Below are 12,761 nucleotides of genomic sequence, written 5' to 3' on the forward strand. Positions count from 1 at the left end.
TTAAAATAGCTTTCAGCATGTGATGTCTGGGGGTGTCATGTCCCCATGATACACTAAACAAACCACAGCCTAACAGCTGTGCTAGAGGCCAGAGCATAGCCTGAGCTGGAACAGTGTGCAGGCTCTGGAGCAGAATTGGCCCTCACAGTGTCCTGTGTCATATGCTCCACTCACTTGAGATTCAGCTAATAGGAAGCTGAAATTCGGTTATTTTGCATCAGATTTTGTTTTTTAATTGTGCTGACACTGTTATTAGAAGTACCAGTGAATGCATGTGAAGAGAAGCGCTACCCAGAAGAAGACACCCAGACAAACCTTTTCAAACATGGCCATAAACTTCCTCTGCTAAGCGGTGTGGGAATTGAGGGCTGCCTTGCTCAGGAGTAGTTCACAGTCCACTGCAGAGAATGGACTTCGCTGACACCTTCTAAGAGCTCCTGCCTTCAAAGCCTTCATCTAAAATCCTAACAGTGAAGTCCTGCAAGCAGAGTACAGGCTGTGCTTCTCTACAGGAGAGATCTGTTGTCACAAACACTCTTACTTTAAGTCACTCATGCTGGGGTTGGCTGCAACCAAACTGTAACACAGATGCTATTTTTTTATTACCAACCAAGAAGAAAGTTTTCACAGTTTCACCCAAAAAGGGAACTATGTACACCTGGGGTTGTCCTCTCTTCAGAGGAAGCATCAAAACATTTTCATTTGAGGCCATTCACAAAATCTGGTCTGTAGAATCACACGATGGAAGAGGTCACCTAGTCACTTTTCCCCACAGAGAGGCAAGATCTCATACATTCATCCAAATACTTTTGCTATGAAACCAGCCTAGCTTACAGAGGTTCTTCCTTCCACAAGAGTCAGAGTGACAGTGGATGGTTTGCCTTGGCAACTTCTCTGATATGCACAAAGAAAGAGCCTGACGTTACCCAACTCTTGTGTGCAGCTGACAGCTCACATCAGGTGGGCCTCCCATAACCTCAACAGCAGTTCAGAAATTCTGAATCTTTGTGTACCAAGCTGTTTGGAAAATGCCACAGCAGACCCCACTGCAAATTATTTTGGTTTTATCTCTGAGGATTGCTGGGAAGATCCAGCACCCAAGTCCCACAGGCACAGTCCCCAGTGTGCCAACAGGCAGCAGCTGTACACAGGGAGAACTAGCTCAGTTTTGGAGAACCCCTTGTTAGAGTGGAGGAAGAGAGCCAGGTCACAGAATCACAGAATGGTTGGGGTTGGAAGGGACCTCTGGAGATCATCTAGTCCAACCCACCTGCTAAAGCAGGTTCACCTAGAGTAGATCTCACAGATCAGTCAGGTCAGCTCAGTACAATTCATTGACTGCATCTGACATCAAAGAGAGCAGAGGCTGCTCTTTAGTTGATAAGGCCCTGCATTCAGTGTACCACTGCCAACAGATATGCTTTCCCAGCACATAAGTCAGATTTTGGGTGCTTCCCTTTGACAACTACAGCTTCTCTCTACAGAGAGAAGCAGATGATCCAGAGTGGTTTCTAGCTGATCCATTCTGACACCCGTCCCCTTCACTCAAATTCTCTTTGATTTTTATTGTGCTCAACACAAGCAAAATGAGTGAAAGCCTCTCGCTAGTAGGGAACGACCTGGCTACGTGAAACCTCCCACTACAGCCAGTCCATCTAATGAAGGATGGAGACATTTGTGCTTCCCACTCCACTCGCAGCCCAGGACACAGGAGTCTTTCTTCTGCCCAGCACTGTGCTTTGTGCAGTCAGAGCACAGCAAGCCAGAACAGACTGGCGAGAGCTGGCTCCAGGAAGAGATTTCAGGACCAACATCCCTTTTTACTCTCACACGCTCTTCAGCTACACTAGAACTCATTCCTACTCTGGCCTAAAAAACTCTGACTGTCCTCGGACATGTTAAGTAAAACCGTTAATTCTACCAGTAATCTAGGGAGATGTTGTTTAAACCTTCCTAACTTTGAATAGCGTATTTAAAATGAATAAAATACTGGTGCCGTGCTCTAAACCCACATTTGGAGGAAAACAATATCTAAGCTTTTACTTTTGCCAGAAAGCATCAGAAAAGCTAATTTAATCTCTGGTAAGTTTTATTTTTCAGAGTACAAAAGCTCAGCCACTGTTTTCTGTCCTCTTCCTTGCTGAAGGCAAAGGAGCCAGACTACTTTAGCCCTAGGTTATCTGTTGGGATCAAGACATTTTAGGGGTGTTTGTAAGAGAGATGCAAACTTTAATCTATGCAGGTTTTTGAAAGGTACTAAAACATCTGTTGTGACCTTGTTACGTGAGAATGCCACCTTCAGCACAATCCCTCAGTCACCTTTTTTTCAGGAGGACTGTTTTGGCCAAGATCATGCCTTTCAAAATTTATTTTTACTGTGATAAATTTGTCATGATTATTGTTGTTGTTATCCTTGCATAAAGCACCTTTATGCACACAACATCAGACAGACTAAGACTGCACTGCCTCATTTATGCCACTAATACAGATAAATATTAATTCAAGATGTGATCACAGGACTCCAATCCTGCTAAGCTGACAAAGAACACTATAACCCTAAGTATGGCAGTATCATAAAAACATCCTGACCAGCAAGACTCCCCACAGCTCTTCACCTTCATTTCAACAAAAACTATGAGAAAGGAGTACCACACTCTCCTCTGGAGTTTAGGAAAGTTCAGACTCAATTAAAACTCAGTACATTGGGCTTCTATAGTCTCTAGCTGTTAATACTTCTGCCCTAGTAAGTCCCTGTGCTTGTTAAAAGGTGATCACTTTCAGACAGGCTGGGTTATTTTTAAGGCTATCAGCACAATTCTCCAATTCATCTCTGCCATTCCATCACATGTAGCAAGCTGATATGTTGCCAGTATGGTTACATCTATGACTTCAGGCCCAGCACTAGAGAATACATATTAGACAAGCTTATTTTTGTTCTGGTATGACAGAAATGTAAGTCTGAAGGAAAAGAAGATTTTTCCATCAATTGGGGTCAATAAACTGCAGAGTACAATATCTACAAGTAGAACTTTAAAGAGACTAAATTTTTATTTTCAACTTGCATTCAAAACCAGACACCTAAAATAACCTCCAAATTCACAAGTTCTCTGTGAGTCACTGCTAATCTCTTCTGAATTAGGGACCAATTGACCAGGCATAGAAAAACTGGCTTGCAAAACTTCCTAGTTTACAAAGGCTGTGCAATTTGCTTTAGCTTTCTATTTCAGTAAAACACATTATCAGCATTAAAATAAGGATAAACAATATCACATATCTCCCTCCTCCACCCCATGACCAGGATGCACAACCCCACAGGTGCCACCTTACCTTCTGAAATAGCCTTCTTGACAGCTGCAAGGTAAGCATCAGGCTCATCTTCATTTGTGAGTTCTTGCCACTGAGACCAGTCCTTGAAAAAGGTCAAATAGTCATCACAGTCTGTAACACCGCAGAACAGCTTGACTACTTTGTACGGGGGCCATAAAGCTTCCTGAAGGCTCTTCAGGACAGGGGGGAGATAAAAACTCTGCACCAGCTCAGACGACAGCAAAAGAATGATGCTCCGACTTTTGTTGAACAGGTCCAGATCCTGGTGGCAGATGGCAGACCGGCCTTCCAGCTGGTAGGTCAGAATTCGATGCTTTCGAACGTGCCGAGTAAAGAGGAAGAGATTTTGGAGGTACTGACACCATTCAGTGGCGTCACTTGCATACACAATCAGCACATCATATCCTCCAGAGGCTCCTGTACGAGAGCAAGATTATCCCAGGGAGAAGGATTAAATTCAAAGCAAGAACGGACTGACCCACAGCTTTGCAGAAAAAAAAAAAAAAACACACCTACAGGGCTGTCCCTATAATTCATGTCAGAAGCTCCAAAGCACTTCAAAAGAACAGTGGGTATATCCAAAGTGAGGTGTTGACAGCCACAGGCAAGTCTAAGGGTTGTTGAACTCATAATTGCATTTACCCCACTAAAATTTAAGTATATTTTTCATTCTCAAAAAGCTTCCTATGAAGAAGGGGATTTCCTATGTAGTTTCAAGTGAAACAAACCACATGTGGAGATCTACAGATTTAAAGCATGTTGATAGGAAAAAACCCACAAAAACCCGATCTCCAAAACAAACCAGGTTGAAAAGGGGAGTTCACCCTTGCGTGTGAAGTGAAATCATTTTAGACAACTACAGGGTCTCTGCAACACAACTGCAGACCACTGCACGTTCAAGCAAAGTATATACTAAACATAGTACACCTAAAATAAGAAAGGCCTTTATTGAAATGAGGTCCCACAATGCTCACAGGAAGCCACTATGGCTTCCATAGTGTTAGACATTTGCTGTCATTGCAGCAGAATGCAAACTGCCTGCAAAGTATATTTGCAACTGAAGGGTATGAACCAGTCCCGGTGCTCACAGCACAGTAATTCCATCAGTCAGTCACCAGACACTTTGCCAGCTTGTGTTAGAGTCCTTCCCCACTTTCCCAACTATTTTGACATGACAAACCCTCTCTTCAGAGTGAAAGAACTAATACAATAGTGGTGGCCATAACACAGGCCAAAATAAACTCACCAAAGCTGACTTGTTCTATAACTCTCTAGAGACAGCTCCTACGTACACACTCCTGCATTTCTGTGCTCTGGAATGAAAGTACTTTTAAAGCTACTTCCAGCTTGCTAAGAAGACCACATGCAGATTGAAGCAACATGACATGATGCAGTGGTCTCCCACCAATCTCAAGAAAACTTTAAAGTCTAAATTTATTTTTACCATTCACCTGCAAAAGAAGTTCACCCAAATTTTAGGATTACAGCTCTGGTCCCATGGTCCCAGTGCTGAGCATTCAAATTTTATTAGTAAATTGTCTTCTAATCCTATTTTGGCTCTTAAAAAGTGTTAACATTTCCAACCCATCTCCAACCAGAATCAAGCAAACAATGGCAGATTTTTCTAATTAAAGTAGAAGAAATGCCTAAAATTCAGCATGCCAAAAAGAGCATCTGCAGAGAGTGAATTTGCCAGAATTGAAGATGACAGTTTTGCAGTCACCTTATTAAAATTCAACCAAAAATGGACAGCCTCCAAAGACTGTGTTCTGCCACCTTCCCCAGAACCTGCATTAAGAAATGAAGGCTGAACTGATGTCTAGGCTACATATGGCACCCTAGCTCTAAACCATACAATTACCAACTTCAACCTGTAGTTGAGCAGAAGTGGTACAGTTGAGAAGTAAAGCATGGAGATGTGCTCCGTTCTCAACCAACAGTGTTATGTTTACCTGCATAAATGGAAAGTCTCTAGCATTGAAAGGATGATGTCCTAGCCATGGAGAACACAGACACCGCAATTCAGCAGTATTCACTAAGGTGGCTCCGTGTTTCTGTGTGAATAGAGCTTCTGAACCCCACATGGAGGCTTGTAGGAGACTGCATTCTCAGTGGAGGGGATCCAGCAAACTCATATAGCAGACAAACAGACCAAAAGCCCTGGGACTTCACGCTATGAGTGCAAAACTGCTGTGAAAATGTGTGGCTTTCACACCACTGAGAACACGACTAACCCCAAAATATTACTTCTGGCTGAACACCACCTGAAAAAGATGACAGAATCACATGAGCAGAAACAGGAAAACCAAGCAGAACTCAAGAGGTCAGTTGTTTTATTCTAGAAAGGGAGGAGTGCCAGAGACTTCTGCTTCCAGAGCCATGTGTTGATTTACTTGCAGCACAATGAGAAAGGGCAGCACAACTATCTGCAGAGAACAGAGCCCACACACTGCAGCATGGCCCCTGAGCCAGACCTTGTCAGACAGGAGATGATGCAGTGACTTTGATATCTGCCCAGGGCTCCTGAAGTCCCACCATGGTGCTCTCTGGGAGAGGTCCAGCCTGCTGGGGAAAGCAGCAGTGAATTCCAGGGCATTTTAATGTTCTATAAAATGGAACACCTAAACCAACCATGCATTTTTAGAAAGAGCGCAGCTTCCACAACTAAACCTGTTAGAAAACAACCTCTTGTCCAGTCCTGCTGTGAAATAAGCAGCTGTGCTTGGAGAGGACACAGGGTGAGGGAGCCACTGCACTATGGGGGCACTAAGTACCCAAGAAGCCTCCCTTCTCAGATACATAGGCAAAAGATGCAAACTTGACATATGCTCTGCAAGTTCCCTACCAGCATTTATATCCCCAGAGACAAAATCACCCAGAGCAGTGTAGTCTCTGCAGTCAGTAGGAAGACACTTCACGCAGTGTTTTAGGAAAGGTATTGATTCCCTAGACAGCACTTGCTCTATCAGCACATAATTCCCCTTAACAGAGCTGTGCCAGCCCTCCCCAGGCCCTCTTAATTGCTATAGCCTCTTACACTTTTAGGATAAACTGAAGAACAACGCTTTTAAAAGGAGAACTGAGATATAAAATTACTGACTCCATTTTGAGAGCCAAGGAAACTTGGAACCAAAAACACTGGAAGTGGGTCTTGAAGGGCTAAATAAGCTTAAGCCAGCAACAGAACTGTTGCAAAGAAAACAAAAATCTAGAAATAGCTTCAATTGCAACACCATTTTTTTTAAAAGGATGACACAGACTCACTTTCCTAAATCATGTTGTTATTTGTTTAACCAACACCAACTACTGTTCACTCCTCAGGGAAAAGTGTAATAAATGGAGAATACAGAATGTTTTGGGGAGTTTTTCCCACAACTATTCACACATCAGTTACAGAAAAGCTCACAGAGCACACTTCAAAGCACAGTGTAAACTCTGCCTATTGTACACATACACAGAAATCCCTAGGTGAACAGCAACCATTTTATTTCTTTAAACCTTGACCTTAGATAGATGCTTTCACAATGCGTGGGACAGTCTGGTTTTGGAAAAACAAACACAAGGAAGCCTTTGATTCAAGTAAGAAAGATATGAACAATATACGCAGTAGCAAGATGAAGAAAGATTTGTGCCAGCCAACCATTTCAAAATGGTCAAATTCTCTCACGTGTAATCTAGTTTAAATTTTAACATCACCTTGTTTTTCCATTCCTAAACTTACGGTATAAAAGTGACCTGCTTTTGGTTACAAAACGTCAGCACTATTAATACTACCGCAGGGCATGTGTAACTATTTATTTCATAGAAAATAATCCAGGTGCTGTTCTATGTAAGTTTGTAATGATAAAAACATAACCTTTGGACTCCTCTCCTGCTGTAACTGCCTCTTCAGTGCCTAGTTGCACACTCCGTTATACAGCAATGATAAAAGACCAATGAGATTACAAACCAGTACTGTAGAAAAGCCTAAGACCTCTAATTGAAGTGGAAGGTGCACAGACTAAATATCACAGACACAGAACACAATACAAAGTCTTCCCTAGCTTATAAACTGCTCACAGAATGGAAGGGGATGAAGCAATTCAGTCAAAATCACAGAAGGCCCATGGCAAGAGAATAAAAGTATCCTATAATGATAGACCATATCATGCCTTCATAGTACCCCTCTGAGAAGCAAACAAATCAGGTTTATCTTCGGACCATGTTTGCAAGTCGTGAGGTGGCAATCTTTGAGTTTAGAGCAAACATGGGATAGCGGGTTTTGGCCATATTATAAGGTTCTGATTACCACGGAAGTAGCTAAAGAATACTGCAGGAAGCTAGCATATCAACTCAGGGTAAGACTACATCTTGCCCACTTAATGCTTCCCAAACTTGAATCAGGTGTCATCAACTGTTATTACCTATTAGTTCACTATACAAGCCAAAAGGTTTGACCTTTTTCAATTTACTGATCATAAACAGTTTTCCATTGTGCTTATGGGTCCCATAAAGCAAATTCAGGGCCTCTAATAATATACAGCTTTCCTGTGTCACCTTTCGCTTCCCTCTTCTAAGTAGACCGTGACTTCTCATTGTTCACAGACAAGGTAAAAACCTGACAGACAAAATCTTTACTCCAACTCACATGATCATGTGCTAGATCAAATCCACCTCAAATTCTGACTGTATGAAAAAGTGCTACATAGCCTGTTACCAGTCTGCGTGGAGAATCTTGTGTATGGAGGATACATGAATAAGGCAATAGAAAATATAAATTCTTGATAGAGGGGGATCCACTTCCTATGATATAAATGAAACCCAACTCAAGGTGTCTTAATAATAAAATTCTTAAGAGAGCGAGCACTTCCAAGAGCTGTTAGAAGCTGGTGGGCAGAAACAGCAGTAACAGAAGTCCACAGCACCTTTCATATTTCAGTGTCTGAAGTGTGTGTATTTAAGTGATGTATGAGGAAATCAATGCATTCTTTGCCTAGCTGGAATGCATAACAAAGTAATAGTGATCACATGAAATAATTATTAACATCCTAAAAAGACCTCTCACTTTGACCAGAGCAGAAAACCTTCTACTTTATTTAAAGTGCTGCAAACAAGCAAGAAGAAACAGCAGAATCAAACTAGATAAAAGTTTTGCTAGCCAAACTTCAGCGACATGAACATGAGATTTGCATTACGATATGCGAACCTACAGTTGTTCCGCTTTTAAGAGTCTTTGTGAAATCACCTTCTGTTTATAAGGAGAAAAGTAGTTTTGCCCACAAGTCCCCTGAGGCTCCATTTAGCTTATTTTTACATCACAAGGAGATATGCATCAGTGAAACACTAACTTCACTGAAACTTACTTCACACTCCGAGAATGGCACGTTTTTCCTTTTTTAGATAAAACACTTACACTTCCCTGCAGGGAGGGGAACTTGCAAATTGGGCACTAGCAAGACTTACACAATATGGGCTAACACCCTCTCCCCCTGGAGTTCGCAGCTCTATTCTAACCAGTTTTACCTGCACACATGGTAGCTAAAACATTTTCATCGATGGCAACTTAGCCGAGTTTGTGGTCCTGCACCACTGTGGCAAGGGCCACCAAGTCATATCCCAAAAAGGAAGTATGCAAATATAGGGGGATAAAATAGGATTAAGGAAGAACTGACCTCTCTACAAAACAGAAAAACATCTAGGTGGCAAAGGTTGATCAGGGACAGATTTCTCTACAGAATACTCTCCCTCAGAGCTAGCTGAGCCGCCAACCTGAAACGCACTCAAGTCAAAGGAGAGCTCTGCCAGCGCTTGCCCTGAGCAACGCCAAGTGAAGGAAGGTAAAGGAAAAAGCGCAGCAACCCGGCTGCGAACAAAGGAGCCACCGCTGCCCCGAAAAACTCCCCTGAACTCGGGGAAAAGACCCTCCCCTCCCCTTTTCCCAGCAGCGGAGGAGCGCCCGGGGCGAGCGGAGTCGCACAGCGGCACCGCCCCGCAGGCGGGATCGCTCTCTCCGCTACCTCCCCGCTCACCGGCGCCGAACGGCGGGTCAGGACGTTCCCGGGCTGGGCTACCCCGGAACGCCTCGCCTCGCCGGGGATGAGCGGGGTCAGCACCCGCCCGGCCCCGCCGCGCAGCACGGCCGGGCGGAGAAACCCCGCTGCTGCCCCGAGCCCCGGGGCGAGCGGCCGCCGCACCTACCAGGGGCCGCCATGGTCCGGGGCTGGCGGGAAAGGGCTGCTCCCCGTCCCTCACATCGCGCGGCGCGTCCCTCCCGTGGCCACTTCCTCGCCCCCGGCCAGGCGCTCGGTCCCGCCGCCCGGCCCCGCCTCCCGCCCGCTGCCCGGCCGGAGGGTGCCCGGCAGCGGAGGGCGGCCCGCGGCGCCCCCTGCAGAGCCGGGCACGGGGCGGCTGCGGCCCCGCCTCGCCCAGCAGGTACACGGCGGGATTCCCCTGCTGTGGGAGGGAAACTCCCTTTTCCAGCTGGCTCAAATCGTATATTCCATAGGTGTCTGAGGAAACAGCGCTACACTGAAGGAAAAGTTATGTGTTACATCGTATTGAAATTCCGTATCCCGAGTCACAAGAAACTCTGAGTAATGGCTGTGGAAGAGAAGTGAGACCTGCTTTATGCACACCCCCAACACAGGCTTTGACTTCCCTCTCCTATGAGCACGGAGTTCTGCTCCTTCCCTAGGGGAAAACCAGGTTGTTCCATACAGAACAAAGCAGCTTGATGTTCTGTATTTTCCTCTAAATGATGCAGTCTTTTCCTTTAGATTTATGAGATTCCATGTGACTATGTTCATGCTTGAGTACAGAGAAAATAACCCCCAGAAGGACACTGTTGGAAGTTTAGAGATTAGGATTCAGTTTAATTTTGTCACTGAAAACAAAGCAACAGATTCTGCCTAAATAATTATTTCAGGCTACCCATTCGCAAACTTGGAAAAGCCACATGCACTGATTTGCGTTCATAAACATTTTGTTGCTGAGAACCAGCAAAGTCTTTCACTGATGTGCTTCGGCAAAGCAAAAGCAGGTTCTTTACAATCTTGTTTCCGTATCAAGGCAGTCACTGGACATCCTCCTTGTAGCTTACTTAATGCCACCAACATTAATGTTGGAACAGTAAAGAACAGACTGTCTCCTACTAAGAAACTCTTAGAAGCTGATCAAACTCTCCTGTTACCTCCAAACCTTTCTTTACCCAAAACCTATTTCAAGCTTACAAATTGTGTGCCACAGCCTGTCTTCCAAAAACAGAATGTTTGCTCCCACAATAAGACCATGAAAAGAGTGGCAAGAGCAGAGACCTCTCCCAAGAACACTCTATTCTGGGGCGAGTAGCTCTCCCTGCAGCCTTAAAAGAAGAGATACACCAGCCAAGGGGAAGGACTGAAAACACCTGTTAGGAGTAGGTGAGGGGAGCAAATGAAGCAATAGCATAAATCAGTTTAATTTGCTTACCTTTTAGATCCCAGGATTCCCCACTACTGACTTAGGGAATAGAAGAACAAAATTGCTTTCCTTCCATGGTTACTGCCCTGCCGAGTCACCTGGAGAGCTGCAGGTGCAACATAGCAGAACTCAGCCAGACAGGCGCACACACCTCTGAAAAGCAGCAGTCACGTAGCTCCTGGGAATAGACCTAACTGGCAAAGGCCTGGCAAGAGAGGGTGATGCTTGCTCACCAGGGCAAGAAGCAAATACAGCTGGTCATTTCCCTGGATCCTCCCAGTAGTGACTTCAGACAGGATGGTTTAAAATAAGTTTACCAGCAATAGCTACATCCTTTCTGATGCTGGCAAAAGCACCGACCTTGTGCTGAGCTTTGCAGATGAAGCTTGAAGTTCTGTCTTACTGTGGATGGAAGCTACAAGAACTGAGAGAAATATTGGCTCCTGAAAACAGTTTCCTTACTGTAACGCAGCCCTGTATTATTCCATACATAACAGGGGCAGGCCAGATCACAGGCAGCTGAAAACTAAGTACACATATTTAACAAGCCCACAGCTGACTATCCCTTTTCTACGCTACAGACAACAGCACCTGTACAAAACTACAAAATCTTACAGTATAATCTGCCACTGCATGAGCTGCTTTGAATTCCCCAGCAGTACAGACACAACACATTCCAGAGACACCAGAACCAAGTGTGCTGTTGTGCACAGAACCTGCCCAAACGTGTGTTCAGCTGGCACTACCTAACTGCACACAAGAGGGCACAACAGCGCTTAAGAGCAGAGGACTAGATAAAGGAAATGTAAAACACAAAGAGTGCAACACTACCTACCTACTACTGCTTTTTTGACCCTAGCAGCCCTAACTCAAAACTTCAGCACAGGACTCGTTTCTTCCTTCACTCTCAGGAGGCTATATAATACATCTTATTGAAAAGAATCAACAAAAGGCACACCATAGAGAAAATAAAACACTGCATTCATCAGAGCAAACCCTCAGTTGCACAGAAAAAACTTTAGTGGATAAATGACTAATTTAAAGCCACAGCAATATCCAACAGCTGAATGTAATCTCCTGATCAGGATCCTGCATACACTAACAGACCACACTTGTCCTGATCAGCCTCACATGGGGCTTCCACACCCACCCTTTGCCCATAGGGCCAGAAGCTCCATTCAAGCTCAGGCCTGGGTCTTTATCATTTGTCTATTCTACTTTGTAGTGGTATCTTTTTCATGTCCTGCCTCTAACCTTATCCTCCTCCATGCCTTTCAATTCTATCTTGTAATTTTATCCCAAATTCCCTCTCTAGCTTCATGTTATAAACAGTCCCTTTAAGCCTACAGTGTTACTTTTACTCTAGTTCTTCTGCTACTTCTACTATTGCTCCTGAATACATTCCTAATGTGGATATTGGACCTATTTCATAGCTCATCTTTCCTGGGACTACTGATGAATCTTCTTGTTGTCAGCATCTATGTCTGGCTGCCATGTTGAAGCCAAGTGGGACTGCACACTGTTGGCAAGGATGCTACCAGCACTGATGTTGCCCATAGATCCCAGTTTGTTCTCCTCCATGGAGCAATCCTGCTCCTTGTGCTCCCCACCATTCTCCTTTCAGTGATCATATTTAAAATGGATTATAGCTAGGAGTTGACTGATGGGACAGAAGGCGTTAAGTGGACTAAAGTCTTCCAACGTCACACGCGTGCTCCCGAATCTCCTTGCGAGGCTGACCCGGGTTCCCACCTTCACCCTCCCTTTGCACCACAAGCGGCCCTGCTGCCCTGCTTGTTGCCTTCACCCAGCCGCGGGCGCCACCACTGAGCAGGGCCTTTCCCAGCCCCGTCACGCCGGTAGGACGGCTCTGCCCGCCGCGTCCCTCCCGGCAGCCGCTGCCAAGCAGCGGGCAGGGCGGAGCTGAGGCCGTACGCGTGCGCACGCACGCACGTACGTACGTACGTGGTACGTGGCGCGGTGCGCGTGCGCGCAGG

The 12,761-nt window shown here is 45.0% G+C and overlaps 1 protein-coding gene across 1 annotated transcript in view; it reads right to left on the reverse strand.

The window, feature by feature from the left end:
* The window catches only part of PIK3AP1 (phosphoinositide-3-kinase adaptor protein 1), a 43,822-nt gene extending 34,192 nt beyond the window's left edge, over nucleotides 1-9,630 (reverse strand). Inside the window, exons 1-2 of the mRNA XM_082052788.1 lie at nucleotides 9,505-9,630; nucleotides 3,328-3,744 (exon numbers count right to left, since the gene is read on the reverse strand). Coding sequence (XP_081908914.1) covers nucleotides 3,328-3,744; nucleotides 9,505-9,517 — 430 coding nt within the window. The 5' untranslated portion in view covers nucleotides 9,518-9,630. The remainder of the gene's footprint in view (nucleotides 1-3,327; nucleotides 3,745-9,504) is intronic.
* Nucleotides 9,631-12,761: the final 3,131 nt, after the last annotated feature.

The sequence above is a fragment of the Streptopelia decaocto genome, assembly GCF_964273445.1.
Source record: "Streptopelia decaocto genome assembly, chromosome: 5".
Lineage (NCBI taxonomy): Eukaryota > Metazoa > Chordata > Aves > Columbiformes > Columbidae > Streptopelia > Streptopelia decaocto.